This window comes from Engystomops pustulosus, chromosome 6, assembly GCF_040894005.1.
Source record: "Engystomops pustulosus chromosome 6, aEngPut4.maternal, whole genome shotgun sequence".
NCBI classification, from domain to species: Eukaryota; Metazoa; Chordata; class Amphibia; order Anura; family Leptodactylidae; genus Engystomops; species Engystomops pustulosus.
Window position 1 is genome coordinate 123,370,657 of NC_092416.1, and position 16,676 is coordinate 123,387,332.

Here is a 16,676-nt window from a genome sequence, read left to right on the forward strand (position 1 = left end):
ATATAGGGGGAGGGCAGCATTTCAGTTTTCGCTGGAAAAAAAAGCCAGAATTCCCCCTGGGTATAAACTAAGTAACCTTCATTTGGAACCTCAAGTGCTCCATTTTAATCCTCAATGGTGTGTACCCAGAGCAAAAGTTCACCTTAACCTGAAGCAGTTAAGTGCCCCTACTATATGGAGTCATTGCTCACTTTATTGGGTTATTAAAGGAACAGTGTCGCCATATTTTACCCCATTAAACTACTAGGACCCTCAGGTTTGAAATGTACTTAGTAGGATTCTCTCTTTCATGTGAAATCTCACTGTTTGCCTATAAAACAAAAATCACTTTGCTTGTAGTTCTGTGTGGTAATGAATCAGGGATATGGACTGGAACTTTGTAGTTTGCATTTACAACTGTGGGGTGAATATATCACTGCTTCTACGCCAGTTTTTTTGCGTAAAAGCAGTGAAACAATAGCAAATTCAAAAGGCTTTAAGGGGGTTCAGAGGGGCCTATGCCTCTCTGTATGATGAATTTGCCTTTATTCATGTATCTCCGGCTCTCTAGGTACTACAGAACTGAAGCCATGTGAGTCTTTAACCAATAAGGTGACTCATCACACACATCTAATTTGGAAGCATTTTTAAATTTATATAATAAAAAGGGGCAAATTTCACATGAAAGAGGAAATGCTAGAAAGGATATTTCGTACCATATTGAGAGAGCTAGTAGTTTATTGGGTAAAAGCTAATGATAGAATAACTTTAAGTGAGGTTACATTTCTCATTAGTCAAGGTTAAATACAGCATTGACCATAAAATCCCCTTTATATGTCATTACCCCTTTTTAGTTTTTGCTTACATCACAAAAGGATCTGGACAGCAAACAGTCGAACAATTGTAATTTATATGATTTAAAAATAAAATATGCAAAGGGAATAATTTTTGGAAGAATCTGCAGACGTGCGAAACGTATGTCATAACCTTATGAACTTCATTACTCCAGGGCGACTGGCTCATGACAATGACAGATCAAGAGATATGGCAGGGGGCAGGGGGAAGGGGGGGAGTCAGAAGAGGATTGTGAGATGAAGTGACAAATGAAACGTACATAAAATAGATTTGTTTGCTGTTTTTTTTGTTGTATTTTTCAGGAGCTGGCATGGAAGTCTACAGCATCGGTGGCTTCTATCCAGACATCTCCTCCCGCTGCTCCTTGTTCCTACGGACCTCTGCTGCATGAAGCTCCTGAAAGTGAACAAGAGGTGATTATTATACAATGGGACAAGATTCCTTGGACTTGGGGTGTTATTTATTAGATGTTTATTCATATTGAGCAGTTGTTTTGTAGTGGTTGGGGTAGAACAAAGGTACACTAGTAATATGGACCTGTATCAATATGCCCCTGTATTATAGGGGGCTGAAGGAACAGGAGCGATTAATTTTTACATGCTGAATGATGAGTGGGCTTGTGCGTTCAAGGGAAATGAGGATTATCTATAGGAGTTTAAAGGGGCTCATGGAGTTATGCATTTTAAGTGGGAAAGTTTGGAGTCTAAAGATAGATGAGAATTCCCTGTTACATATGATGTTAATTGGTTTAAGGGAGGGTAGTATCTATTTTTACTGTATTTTCAATTGACTGTATGTCAGTATTAGATTTTTTGTTAGTTATTTTTTCACAAAGGTCTTGAAGGAGGCCCACATGCTTTACCATACTCTCGAAATTTACATGGACACACATAAATGTACACAATCTTACCACATACACACATGCACCCAAACATACACATTCTCAATCGTTAAAGGGAACCTGTCATCAGAAATTAGCCTAATAAACTATTACCAGCATGTCATTTAGCACCTTTACATCAAATCATGTTTTTTTCATGGCTCAGCATGGTTTCATTATCCAGAAAATCAACTTTGAAGTGAGATATAAATTAGTTGTATAAAGTCAAGGAGGCGGAAAGTCAAGCTTTCCTCACTTCTGAATGCCTCCTCCTGTGATTGACGTTGTGCACTGGATTCTGGAGATAGCCTTAGGGATATATCTGGATGCAGGATTAACAATTACAGTGAAGGGGGCATTCTGAGACAAAGAGAGCTTGAATTCAGTGTAATACTCTCTGCCTCCATGGCTTTATGCAGCCAATTCTCATCTCACTTCAAAAATGATTTTCTGGATTATGCCAATGCATGTTTTTGCAAGCCTAAAAATATAAGGCCTCCCCTGAAAATAAGACCTAGCAGCAGTCATTGCTACAGCTCCCCAAATGTCACAATTCTTCAAGAGGTTGTGACATGGGTGAAGAATGCATGGGATAAAATCACTAACTGTTCAGTTGCAAATGCATTACGGATAGCTACCCGGGTATTGCTAAACATGAGAGATTGGGGCAAATGATACTAATAGAAATGGAGTCAAAAGAAATTCAGTGTATAGAGAGTTATAGGGATGTTAGAGAAGTTGTTGACACGATGGTCTTTAAAGGACGTCTACCACCACATTACTGTTGGTAGACTGTCCTAATTAGACTGCTTGTTTAGTGTCTAGGGGACGGGGGGACCGTTTAGCAGGTTTACAGGCACCTTTATTAATGAATTATGAACTTTGTAAAGCAACCGGAGGCGCTCAGGCTGACAGCGCCCAAGAGGCTTTCGGCTTTTAATTTATTCACGCCCCGTGGTGAAAGCCGCCTCCATCTGCCATTTGGGGAATTACAATCGGATGTAAAGCGGATGACGTCAGAGGGCTGGGGCGAGGAGAGAGCGGGGCATGTGTGCTTTCCTAGTTCCCGGCTGGCAGACTGAACTAACAGTCTAATTAGTAATCTGGTTGTGCTATGACTAAGAGCCATGTGAAGGTTTGAAACACGTTAGTACAATGCACTTATTTGTATGAAAAAGATTTTAACATTTGAAGAATAAAGTTTGGAAACTTTTAACGCAGTGCTGAATGATTAGAAATCAATGTACTTTGATGTGTAAAGCAAAATGAATTGTTTTTGCATAGCAAAATAAACCAATACCTTTTCATGGAGACGCTCCCTGAGAGCTGCCAAGTGGGCATCACGTATCTCCTTGCTCAATTCCATCTTGTAATTGAGTTTTTCCTCAGCCATTCGGCTAAAGTTGTTGTTGTCTTCTATTGCCCTATGAAGAACATCCCTCTCGTGTTCCCTCTTCTCAGCAAGCTGTCTAAGCACCTGGGCTTCCTGAGTCTATGCAGAAAAAAAGACAAGTCAAAGGGTATAAATTGTTCTTCTGCTAAACTTACAGTCTAAAGATGTCTAGATTTAATTGGCATGATCTCTATCACGATACACAAAAGAAAGCAAAAGTTGTATCACCTCAGCTGTACATTTACAATGAAATACATAAGATTCTAAGGTTATGCAACACAGTACATACTGTCACATAAAAGAAGATGTATCACTTATACCAGCTGTACATAGATACAATTTTCCAGCAGATTCCCTTGGTTATAACAGCATAGTTGGTATAGCCCATATCATTACAAATAAGGCCCATGTTGCTATAAAGAAGAAGATGTATAATCTTTACATACAAGCTGTACATACAGGAATTGGTAGTCACAGGGACTTCAGCTGAGGCCACTGATTGTCTAAAGTGGGTCCCGTGGCCACAAACACGTATGGCCCAGATGGGGGTGTCGCTAACCAATGCTTGCTATGACACTATATCTAGAGTTAATCAAGCCCCTTGAGATTCTTGGAAAACCATTTTAAGTGTGGCATTACTGTTTCCATAGGAGTTGTTCAGCAGGTTTGATGGAAGTCCTGCAGACATAATGTAATCACAGCACTGTGTATGAGTTAGTAGCATAAGGACTCCAAATTCACTAAGCTATATCTAGGCAAACAAGAACAGTGGGGCACATTTACTAAGAACAGTGCAGTCAGTTTGCCTGTGTAGTGTGCAGGGGGCGCCAGATTCATGATTTATGTCTCACATTCTTTATGAATCTGATGCCCCCTGCAATGCTACATTTTTTTCTGGTGCACCTTTAACCTATGTGTGCGACACATTTCTGTCGAACTTTGTATGTTAAATGTGGTGCAAGGTCCGACTGAGCACTGGAATGCCCCCTGCAGTGCAGATATTTGTGTTGCATGAAGAGTAGTGCAGCGTTAAATACCTGTAGAAACAGTTTGCACTGAAAAGAATATGCAAAGTCTGAAAGAAAACTGGTGCACAGCCTCTAGTAAATGTGGGCCAATGTCTTTTTAAGATGGAGGTTTTTGGCCATACTTGACAGTGTCATCAGCACAGCATATAAGCATAAAACACCTCATTCCTACAGTCTAACACAATGCTAGAGTGTTAATGATTTGAGCCTCTTTTTGACATATATTGATAAAAAATAATAAAAATGGTAGAATCTGTTGTTAATCTGAGAGGGAGGGAAGGCTTTCTTTTTGTCATGACTGTATATGATTGTATACCAAAGACATTTAGCTTATACTGGCATGGTCCAATTCAATGTATACAAGATAACGTATAATGCATACTAGTTGTATGTGTATACCAGATGATGACAATACTGCAGTACGGCTTGGATCCCTACATCGAATCCCAGAAACAAATTAAGTGTATCCCATCCACAAATTACCTTCCTCCTCTCCTCAGCAGCCTCCAGCCTCTTTTGCAGATCTTCCAAGGAAACCTCCCTCTTCCTGGGAGAGAGGGCCAGTGGAGGACCATCTGGGGACAAGTCTGAAGGAGATTTCAAGATGACCTCAAAGCTTTGTCCTGATGCCCTCTTATTGAGCTGCTTTACCTCCATGTCTGCAGACAGATAAGACCATTATGATTATTATGTTACTGACTCAAAGTTTCTAAAAAAAGAAACAAAATAATTTTTCTGACCTTCATACTCATAGATTGTCTTGGGATGAGGCTGCGTATAAAAGCAGGAGCAGATCAAGGACAACATAGACAGCTCCTTCATCTTCTCTTTGTAGGCTGCAAGAGATAATGGTAATGGAAAAATCCCTTTTAAAATAAGTCATTGCTGAGTGATAATAATGCACATTTAAAGAGAGTAATAATTCTCTATCAATGCCATATATTATCGTAAGCAAATAAGAATGGCAGATCTAGTCCAAGGAGTGGTGTGTCCACTATATGCAGTTTGCCTATGGAGTGTGCAGAGGGCGCCAGATTCAAGATTTGTGGTGCTCCCTGCACTGCTCTGACAAAGTGCACCCACATGTTTTGATCCACCTTTAACAGGGGGCATGTAACATAATTTTGTTGAACTTTGCATGATAAATGTGTCACACGGTCCGACCAAGCATCAAAATGCCCATTTCAGTGCAGAAAATTGTGTCGTATGAAAATAGGTAGTGTGAAATGGGTAGTGTGCAACACATGTGGTGCGGGCACTTCTTAAATACGCGTGTAAAGTCTGTGGGCCGCAGTGTTATTCATTAATAAATAATGACATACCAAAAATTATAAAGAATGACATATTATAATTTGCTACTGAACATAGTCTCTGGGCTACATAAAAGATAAGTTCTTTAGGTTTGTTCTTAAGTTGGATCTGTTTGCAAGTTGAAACAGATATATTCTGTTCCGGACAAAGTATTCTTTGTTTCCTGTGACAATTTGATTTAGAAATTTTTGGGTTGACATTGGGAACAAGGATTAACAATAAAGCTTCAGTTCATTAGTTGCAGCCTGGGGAAAAAATTTCAGTAAATTAACAGCCTCCAGAGAGCATCACCAGAGGTCACAGTGGACAGCCCATTCTAACTACGGGTCGTCTGTTAGTCGGGTGTCCTTAAAGGGGTATTCCCACGAAGACAAGTTTCTTATATGTACTCAGGATAACAAAATAACACATTCTCTGATTCACTGTTATTAACAAAAATGCAGCATTTCAGAGATACAGGCGGTCCCCTACTTAAGGACACCCGACTTACAGACAACCCATAGTTACAGACGGACCCCTCTGCCCACTGTGACCACTGATGAAGCTCTCTGGATGCTTTACTATAGTCCCAGACTGCAATGATCAGCTGTAATCTGTCTGTAATGAAGCTTTATTGATAATCCTTGGGCCAACTACAGCAAAAATTTTGAAACTCCAATTGTCACTGGGACAAAAGAAAAAAAAATTGTCTAGAACTTCAATTATAAAATATACAGTTTCGACTTCCATACAAATTCAACTTAAGAACAAACCTCCAGACCCTATCTTGTATGTAACCCGGGGACTGCCTGTATAAGTCCAACCTGTCTCTATCAGTCCTGGTGTACACAATTTCAGTTGCCCCTAGACACAACCCTGTAACTTCTGACTTCGGGTCGGGTTACCGCCATCTTTGATTTCTGTGTGAGATCGTGCAGATGAGATTTCAGTCTCTCTCTGCTGTGTGCCTTTATGGTTTGTGGCTTAAAGGACACCTGTCATCAGGTCTGTGTCACTTGTCCTGTCACTACTACCTGTTGGAGCAGCTCACAAGGATCCCATCCCAGCCTTTATCTAGTTATTTCCAACATTAATCATTATAAAATCATCTTTTCTTTATTATGTAAATGAGGTAGGTCACATGGTCATAGGCAGTGATATCACTCCTGTTCCCCCTCCCCTTTCCTCCCCTGCTCATGTCTGTGTGTAATGTATAGTAAAGCATTGCTAGTGTGGGTGCTTCATCTGCTGACATGCTGCATCCTCCTAATACACAGAGACACAGACATCAGCTACACATGTACCTGACATGTTCTGCTATAACGTGATATACACAGACATCAGCTACACAAGTACCTGACATGTTCTGCTATAACATGGCTGCCTGGAGCTGTTGTATCTTTCACATACACACACACAAGCACATGGATCAGCCATTACATGGAGCAGCTGTCAGTCAAGCACTGGGGGTGTGGCTGTGCCTCCCACTCATGAATAAGCCGGACAGCTTGAATATGCTAATGACTCATTGGACATTTCACAGGTCATTTGCATACAGCTCTAGAACCTCATTGCTTACGTTTACAGGCATGTAGAGGGACAATGAAGGGATGGAGGCAATGCTCTCTCATGGTAGTTTATGAAAATATATTTAGTTTAGGGGCGTTATTTTGCCTCTCTTTAATAACCAATTGCTTGTTTTCCATAGAAATGCTATTTCAATGTGCTCCTGGAATGAGTAATAATACAACTTGAGATACCACTGTTGAATGAAGCTAGGAGAAAAGCAGGTGCAAGCAAGATGACAGCACTAAGCCCCAGACAACGTTGTGAGACTCAGACATGTCACTAAGGACACTCAAAGCCTTTGCCCATAAACCCATCCCTAATCAGCTGGTAAGTGTTCAGGCTTCGATCCTCTAGGGAGAACAGAGCCTGGCGCCAGCTATCAGCCTTAATTACCAAATGCCAGACATGACATGTAGCTGGCAAGAGACCGTGCAAGTGTCCAGGGTATAAAACAGGAAGAAATGACTGGCGAAAACAGTAAAACTGGGAGCCTTCTGCTGCGTTACACTGGATGTTAGTTGTTGTTGTGCTAAAGTTATGTACAAAATCAACTCCAATAACTGCACTAGGTGCACTATGTTACACAATTTGTCTTGTTCCGAGTTACATCTGTATGCCTGTCCTCTACACACCCCACCTCTACACACCCCAAAGTTCTGGGACCTGTTGTCTTGCTGAAGCAATGACCAGGCCTGAACAGGTCATATTCACACCTGCATCCTATGCAGGTGGCTCCAATGCAATTCTAGTCACCATTAACATGGATCTGCACGCCTATATTCACATTGGAATTCTATACAGGCGGTTTGTGGTCAATGATTCTGCAACATATAAAACAGATTTTTTTTTCTTTTAAAGGAAATCTACCATCAAAATCAATCCCGTTAAACTATGGAAACTTACTCTTAAATCCAGCACTCGACTGGATCTTCTTATATGTGTCTCATGGCCTCCTTCCTTCTAAAATCAACTTTTAAAATTAAACTAATGAGCCAGAAGGGCTCTGGTAACACACCCCAAAGCCCTGTTAGATCATTAGCTGTTACACTGTGCAGGTGCAAATCGACGTCATCAGGCGAAGGCTCTGGCCTCTCTTGATATATCTGTTGGCCGACCACGCCACAAACGGTTTGAAACCAGGTTCTGTCTGTACATGACTGGGCCTGTACATGGCAGGGCCTACTACACAACCCTCCATGCCCACTTGGTGTGAAAGTGACTTAAGTGCATGAAGTCATAATTCCTGGTCTTGTGCCAGGAGTTGCGCTTTGTCAAGGCTTCTACATCCCCTTTGAAAAACTCAGGTCTGTGTTTCTGAGCCTACATGCTAATTACTTTTTTAATGATTTCATAAAAATTTCTACAGCTGCTGCCAAGGCAAACAAAACTATGTATAAAGAGAGGCATAGATGCCTAGTATAAAGATAACGTATCATAGCACACATGAAGTACTGCATATTATTTTGGGCAACAGGATATAATAAAGGGCAAGATCTTATCATCTTTCTACCTTCAAAACCACAAGGGGCATTCTCTTTGCCTACGTGATGAATTCACCATTGTTATAGATGGGGTTAAAGGGGTTTTCCCATTAAATAAAATTCTCAAATTGAAATCCCCTTGTGATGTTAACACAATAAAGATAATGTTTAACCCTTTACTTAACTATTTACTCAGTGTTCTTGCTGGTTTAGCTCTTATCACTCCCTAGGCTGGTCAGTGCAAAATTCCAGGGTGCGGGCAGGGACTCTCTAAGCAGACATTAAGATCCATCTAGTTCTGTGGGGTTTCTATACACTTTCATTTAGCTTCTGAACATTGTACTAGTATCTGACATCAGATGAGACAGATCAGAGATGATGAGATCCATAAGATGCCTATTGCATATAATGAGAGGACTGCTACATCTCTGCTATTCACACTAGATCTGCTGCTTTATCTCCCCAGATAAACAACTTTTCTGTGTGTAGTTTGTATCTTTTCCTTAGTGATGTGTGGTGCGAATGAATCGGCTGTAAGAGCCGGCTCACTTAACCACGCCCCTAATCGGCTCACCACACCCACTTTAACCTGACCGGGTTAACTGGTTTAAAAGGAGTGATTAACTGGCTTGGGGCTCCCTAATATATATTTAATAGGGAGGCGTTCAGGAGCCAGAAGAGCCGTCGCTTCTTTGTGAGTAGAGCCGTAATTCCCATCACTACTGCTCCTCTGGCTGCTGCTGCCTCACATTCTGTGTGTCAGTGTGCAGCAGTGAGTGAGCTCCATGCAGTCTGCAGGGGGCGGGGCTACAGCGCAGAGAGAGAAAAACTCAGCTCTGTGGCCCTCACACACAAATCCAAGATGGTCAGAATTTACAGGGTCGTGTCTAGGAGCAAATGAAATTGTGTACACCGGGACTGAGACAAGTTGGAATTATATCTGTGAAATGCTGTATTTTTTGTTAATAACAGTGAATTAGAGAATGTGTTATATGTTATCCTAAGTACATATTAGAAATTTGTCTTTGTGGGAATACCTCTTTAATTACAGTGAAAGCAGCGAGACTATGGAATTTTCTTCAACAGGATCGTGTGATGATTAAGCCACAAAGACCATGGCCTGGAACATCACATGCTATTTGAATTAGATTGGCAAGATGGGACATTGACCCTGGGGTTTACTCTGACTGCCATTTTTTTTTCCCACACTATAGCCTATTTGACTTGTTTTTTTGTTTGTTTGTTTTTTTTTTCTTAGAAGATGGACTTGATGGACCAGTTTTTGTATTTTACCAAATCTACTACAATACTATGAACTGCCGAGTAACATTATTTCATCTATCTTATTCACATCTGTATGTCGCTTTCAATGTTTAACTCCACTCTTTGACGACAGTTCAGGTATATCTTTAATTGTAATTTTTACATCTTCCATAAGTAATTTCTATATAATTGAAATACACAGTTTATTATTTTCTACGTAACTATAGACGTTAACCATACACTACTTAACCATAATTGGTTAGCTGCCAGCAGTGTTGTCTACATCTAATCCAGTGTATTGAACAGATAGGAATATCTTCACTATTGCAGGTTTACCCTGTGGAAATACAGAAAACTTGCTTTTGCACAGTTCCATCATAGGAACACAGAGGGGATGTTGTTTTGCGTTCTCCTAAAGCCTATTTTCTGTGTATTTTGAGTGTGGTTTAATCTTCTACTACTGGGGAAGATTTAGTGTCCCTTTAAGCAGTGGTCCCCAAATTTGTTTGTAGCCAGTGACCGGCCGGTTAAAATCTTTTTTTTTTCCTGGACTGAATCAGATAATCCCCTCAACATGTTCCCTGGAAAAAAAATTGTGGGGCACATTCACTAAGGGATGTGCGCCACTTTTCTGTCTGTCTTTGCAAGTTATTTTAGATGTAAACTGCTTGCACAAGTATTTTAAGAAGTGCCTGTGCCAGATTTGTATCAGAATTTCTGCACCGAAGGGGGCGTTTTGGCACTGTGCACCAGATTTATCCTGCAAAGTCTGAAAGAAATGTTTTGCACGCTCTATGTTAAAGATGCACCGAAAAAAAAAGTGGTGCACTCAGGGCAGTGCAGCTAGTGCCAGATTTATGAAGAATGTGCTCCAAAAAAAAAAATCATGATTCTGGCACCCTCTGCACACTACACATTACACATAGTTTTGTGCCCCTGTGTTTCCTGCAATTACCCCATTCCTAACCCCATCACATATATCACCCTCTTTCCCGGCGCCCCCCATCAAAAATGCCCTCTTTACTACAGCTGCCCTCTTTATACTGCCCCCTTTCCTGCAGCTCCCTCATTATAGTGCCACCTTTCTGCATTTCCCTTTATAGTGCCCCTTTTTTTGTATCACCCCTTGATAGTGCTCCCTTTTCTGAAGCGCCCTCCTAATAGTGTCCCAATTTCTTCAGCCACCCTCCTTATAATGCCCTTTTTCTATAGCCCTTTCCTGATAGTGTCCCCTTTTCTTTGGCCTGTCTTTATAAGAAGGGGCTACAGAAAAAGGGACATATAATACCCTTTTTATATAACTCCTCCCCCCCCCCCCAACACACAGACACACCTAGAATATCCTCCTGTCTCTGGCCCTTCCCCATTTACGCTAAGAAAGAAATTCCATCATTATTTTTAAGCCAAAACCAGGAATGGTCCAAAACATATCACAATGCAGATCGTTTCACTGTTGGTTTTGGCTTAAAAATACAGATGCAAATTCCTGATCAAATCCTGACTGTATACAGCTACCTAAAGGGGTCGTCTGTGACCCTAACCCTGGGACCAGGCCAAGATTAAGATATTTTATTGAAACATGTAGGCTTTGCCAGCAGACTTTTGTATCTTTATTGGATGTTCTATGGACAGTATTTTAATGAATTGGAAACTAAAATACACAAGTTTTCATTGTCTATATGGAACTTGAAGCTGGATTATTTTTTTCTTTGTCGTATAAGCCTGGGACCGGTTACAGACTTCAGTGGTCTCATTCCTACACCATAGTTTACTGGTTGCAGCAGTCACTGTATGTTTAGAATGTCCATCACTACATGATATAAAGGGGACTGCTAGATTTTTTTAGGGGATTTAAAAGGTAATCCTTATTCATATTTTTCTTACATTCTTAAATGCTTGGATGAGACCATAAAGCAATGCATTGTGCAGTACAAATGCTTTGTGCAATGCACAGATACAATTTTACCACCTCTCAAGATCAGGATACATATAGAGCTAGTCCCAAGACCCACAACCACTGCTGGTGCTGAACAATAAGTCAGGTGACGCTGGTTGCAATGGATTTACATTTACCATCAGCAATAGTCAGAATTCTACCCATTTCATAAACTGGAAACTAGATGTCAAATGTATTATAAAGAATTGCCTTGTGACCCTTTCCTTTACTATTGTATTCTCAACGCTCTCCACCCTTGTTAAGGCTGAGCATGCATTGCAGCTGGCATGGAGACAATAGGAAGGATGATGACTGTAGATTTTCAGATACCCAAAGGATATGGCACAATTTCCAGGCACTAGTCTGCATCAAAAATTGCTTGACACCCAGAGTAAGAGGAGGTGTATTTGTAGAAGGGAGTGGAGTCTGGTACAATACATACTAAGGATGAATGCATAGTAAGATATGGAGCTGTTCTATTCAGCAGCCACTCCCTAGCGTAATGTAGAAGACATTGATCAAACCTATAAATGCAGGTGTCTGCATGACCTTTAATAAAACAAATAATGGATGTCCTGTCCTAAGGAATCCCACCCATGCAGGTATTAGTCCCAGTATCAATGTGTAGGTGCAGGTCCAGGTAATGACAGTACTCCATGTTGTTGGTGCATTGTATGATGCTGATACCGGGGAACATGGAGAAGAGGAAGGACAGACAAGGGTGGGATATGCAGCTACATGGATGTGCATAGATGTATGTATAGATATAGATCTTTAGGATTGGCTCATCTGTATAATGTACCCAACACAGACCGGAATAGAGGTTCAGGCATCATTACCCCCACCACATACAATACCCTCAATGCTGTGAGGAGGGACAAAATGGATTCTGCTTATAAGAGACCCTGAACCCAATATGGGGGATGTAGCTATATGCAGGATGGAGAAATCTGCAGTAAGGGACACCACACCCCGGGCGGGCACATTGTATCTCACATGCCATGGATGGGCTCTCATGCTGGAGGGGAGCTGATGCTGCGCCTACCTGACATGGTGCTGGCCATGGTGCTGAGGGATGCGGCGTGGAGATGGTGCTGGGTGGCGGACTACTGCAATGCTGTGGAAGGGAGAGGTAACGCCTGACTCAGCTCCAGGGGGATCCGGGCGGAGAGGGAGGAGGAGACAGAGGTGGAGGTGGGGTGGACGGTGCAGGAGACAACAGGGTGGGGGGCTCCGGGTCACCCTCACTGGAGGTAGCAGGGAGACAGATGTGGGGAAAGGCTGCTGTAGATTTCTATAGAGGTGGCTAGAAGCACAGGCACACCCAGTACTGCGGCCTCCCCCTGCACTATTGTCAGAGCCAGCACCAACCCCCCACTCTGTCAGCACACACCCAACGCCCCTTCTCTTCTGTCAGTGCTCCCACATTATACATGTGTATCACAGCTGTAGCTCCATGCTGTGTATGGGGGAAATATACAGAATGACATATCCTATTACTGTACCATGAGTCTACCACATTTACATCCAGCTTTATAGCGCAGCAGCGTAGGGCACATTCACATGAAATGGGGGTTTTTGTATACTGTCTGATAGAATGTGGATTTTAAGTAGGCAATTTGACTACTGACACAGCTCAGGTAAAAAGGATGCAGCTGGTGCTATGTCCTTTCATCAATTCTATCTGCACCCTCAGGTAGAGTTGAACCCTGCCCCAATGTTCACATTGTGCCACTACTGTCACTATTTTTAGGGCCAGATGGTCTTGCTGTGACTATAAGGCTACCTGGGCATGAATGTGTGCAATTTGAGGTCCCAAATAATGTGTCTGCGGTCCATTTTTGCGGTCACCAGCCCCCTCACAGGTTGATGACGGGAGAAAACGCTGTGCAAGCTACAAATACGTTCTGTAATAGGTTATAGGATTTTATTTTGCAGCTATGGCAGTAGCAGTACATGAAAATGCACACTACCAAAAACTATTTGGGGAAGAACACCCCTGTGCAGCATATTATGAAGCAATTATGCTAAAAAGGAGAAAAAATGAAAAAAAAAAGTTTCTATGGAAACGCCTGTGATCAAAACAAGCCGAAGGTGATAGAAACGCTGATGCGAACGGGCAGCGGCCCACCCCGGTGGGTGAGGTTTGGTCTGCGTTTGCAAACACAAATGCAGCCAAAAGTCCCATGTGACAGCGCCCTTAGTTTTTTTCGCCTCGTTTTTTAAGCAGTCTGTCAAAAAACGCATCCATTTTTGACCAGTTTGAATTTAGATAATTGGTCAAACCTGTCACAAAACACATGTGTTTTCAAAAAACGCATACATTTTTCAAAAACGCGTTCAAACCCCACGTGTGACATCACCCTTATCCAGATTTGCCACCTCTGGCTGCTTAGCTCTAATGGAGATGTGAGGGTGAGCGCTGCAATGGGCTGCAAACTTACCCCTGTTTAACCCCTTAAGGACGCAGCCGTTTTGTAGCTTAAGGCTCAGCCCCATTTTTTGTAATGGGCTGCAAACTAACCCCTGTTTAACCCCTTAAGGACGCAGCCATTTTGTAGCTTAAAGAGAACCCGTCATGCAAAATAACCCCCCTAAACTAAATATATTTTCATAAACTGCCATTAGAGAGCATTGCCTCTATCCCTTCATTGTCCCTCTACATGCCTGTAAACCTAAGCAATGAGGTCCTAAAGCTGTATGCAAATGACCTGTGAAATGTCCAATGAAGCATTAGCATATTCAAGCTGTCCACTCTATTCATGAGTGGGAGGCACAGCCACACCCCCAGTGCTTGACTGACAGCCTGTATAATGATGTGAGGCTGTATAATGATGTGCTTCCTGGTGCTGGTGGCCACACCCCCTGCAGCCTGTGTGTGCATGTGTGTGTGTGTTTAGGAGAGATACAGCATCTCCAGGCAGCCATGTTACAGCAGAACATGTCAGATTCATGTGTAGCTGATGTCACATGTGTATTAGTAGGATGCAGCATGTCAGCAGATGACATACACACACTAGCCATGCTTTACTATACAATACACACAGACATGAGCAGGGGGAGGAGAGGGGAGGGGTAACAGGGGTGACATCACTGCCTCTGACCATGTGACCAGCCTCATTTACATAATAAAGAATAGATGATTTTACAATGATTAATGTATGAAATAACTAGATAAAGGCTGGGATGGGAACCTTGTGAGCTGCTCCAACAGGTAGTAGTGACAGGACAAGTGACACAGACCTGATGACAGGTGTCCTTTAAGGCTCAGCCCCATTTTTTGTATTCTGACCTGCGTCTCTTTATATGGTTATAACTTTTGAACACTGTTACTTATCAAAGCGATTCTGAGATAGTTTTTTCCCCACATGTTGTACTTCATTTTAGTGGTAAATTTTGGCTGATAAGTTTTGCGTTTATTTACAAAAAAAAGAAAAGAGTGATGAATTTTTAGAAAAATTTACCATTTTCATAATTCGAAATCACCGCGTTTTCAGGCAGATCGATTTTCCACCTAAATAACTTGCCGAATAACATTTCCCATATGTCTACTTTACTTTTTCATAATTTTTGAAATGTCTGGATAATTTATTTTGACGTTACGTGGCTTACAAATCGAATAGCGATTTTCCGTATTTTCAGAATTGACTATTTTGGGGATAAATACTGTTTGAAATTAAATTTTACATATTTAGCATTAAAACCAGCATATATAACCAACCCATTTTCAAATCTGCACCCCTCAAGCTATCAGAAACAGCATTTACGAAGATTGTTAACCCCTTGAGATCTTCATAGTAATTGAATCAAAATGGCGGTGAAATTTAGAATGGTCAAATTTTGTTGGTTATACGTTCATTTAGCCCTAAAATTTACACATTTCCAAAAGATAAAAAGAGAAAACCCACCATAAAATTTGTTCTACAATTTCTCCTGAGTACAGAGACCCCCCACATGTGACCGTTACTTGTTTTATGGGGGCACAGCGAGGCGCAGAAGGGAAGGAGCCCTGCAGCTGCCAGGATTTTAGTTTTCTCGTTGCCCCATTTGAAGGCTATAAAATTTTCGCTTTTCCGTTATTTGGGCCATGTGATGGCATTTTTTTTGCGGGATGAGATGTTTTTTCCAGTGTTACCATTTTGGGGTTGGTATCACCTATTGTTGAAAATTTAGGAACAATTCTGTACTGGATTTTTTACTTTTTTTTTTTGTGTTCATAATAATCATGTTATCTTTATTCTATGGGTCGATACGATTACGGAGATACCAGACATGAATATTTTTTCTTATGATTTACTAAATTTGCCAAATAAAACCCTAATGTGGGGAAAAATCTATCATTTTTGCTTCGCCGTCTTCCAAGTGGCATAACATTGTTACGTTTTTGGCTACAGAGCTGGTTGATGGCTTTTTTTTTGCGGGGCATGTTGTACTTTGCAACAGTATCATTCTGGAGTACATATGTTTTGTTGATCACTTTTTATTGCATTTTTAGTGGGATATAATAGGTAAAAATCATAATTTTTGACGGGTTTTTAAAGTTTTTTTTTTTACGGTGTTCATCATATGGGTTCAATAGTTATTTAGTTTTATTCTATGGATTGTTACGGACGCGGTGATACTATATATGTGGGGTTTGTGTTATGATTTAGACTTTTTTGAGTGTTATATGTCTCTTTATGTGTTTTGGGGCTTATGGGCATTTTTCATCTGATTGCTTGTTCATGATAATACTCTGCAATACTCATGTATTGCAGGGTATTAGCAGTGTTAGCCTATGCAGATGCATAGGCTGACACTTTGCCTTTAAGATGATGTCACTGCCTTCAGGCTTCTCTGGGGTCCCGATCGGACCCCAGAGGTGCCATAGCAGCGATCGGCGCCCCCAAAAAACGTTGCGGGGGCGCCGATCGTGCGGTGAAGACCCCCGGAAGGCATGTTAAATGCTGCGGTCACGTTGACCACGGCATTTAACGGGTTAAACACCAGCGATCGGAGCCCA

General features: G+C 41.5%; 1 protein-coding gene across 1 annotated transcript; it reads right to left on the bottom strand.

Annotated features, from left to right (window-relative positions):
* Positions 1-871: 871 nt before the first annotated feature.
* Positions 872-13,025, bottom strand: STMN3 (stathmin 3). The gene is given in 6 exon segments (XM_072110839.1): positions 872-1,191; positions 1,194-1,230; positions 3,015-3,206; positions 4,619-4,794; positions 4,876-4,971; positions 12,720-13,025. Coding segments are annotated over 6 exon segments (579 nt in total). The 5' UTR covers positions 12,739-13,025; the 3' UTR covers positions 872-1,132.
* Positions 13,026-16,676: the final 3,651 nt, after the last annotated feature.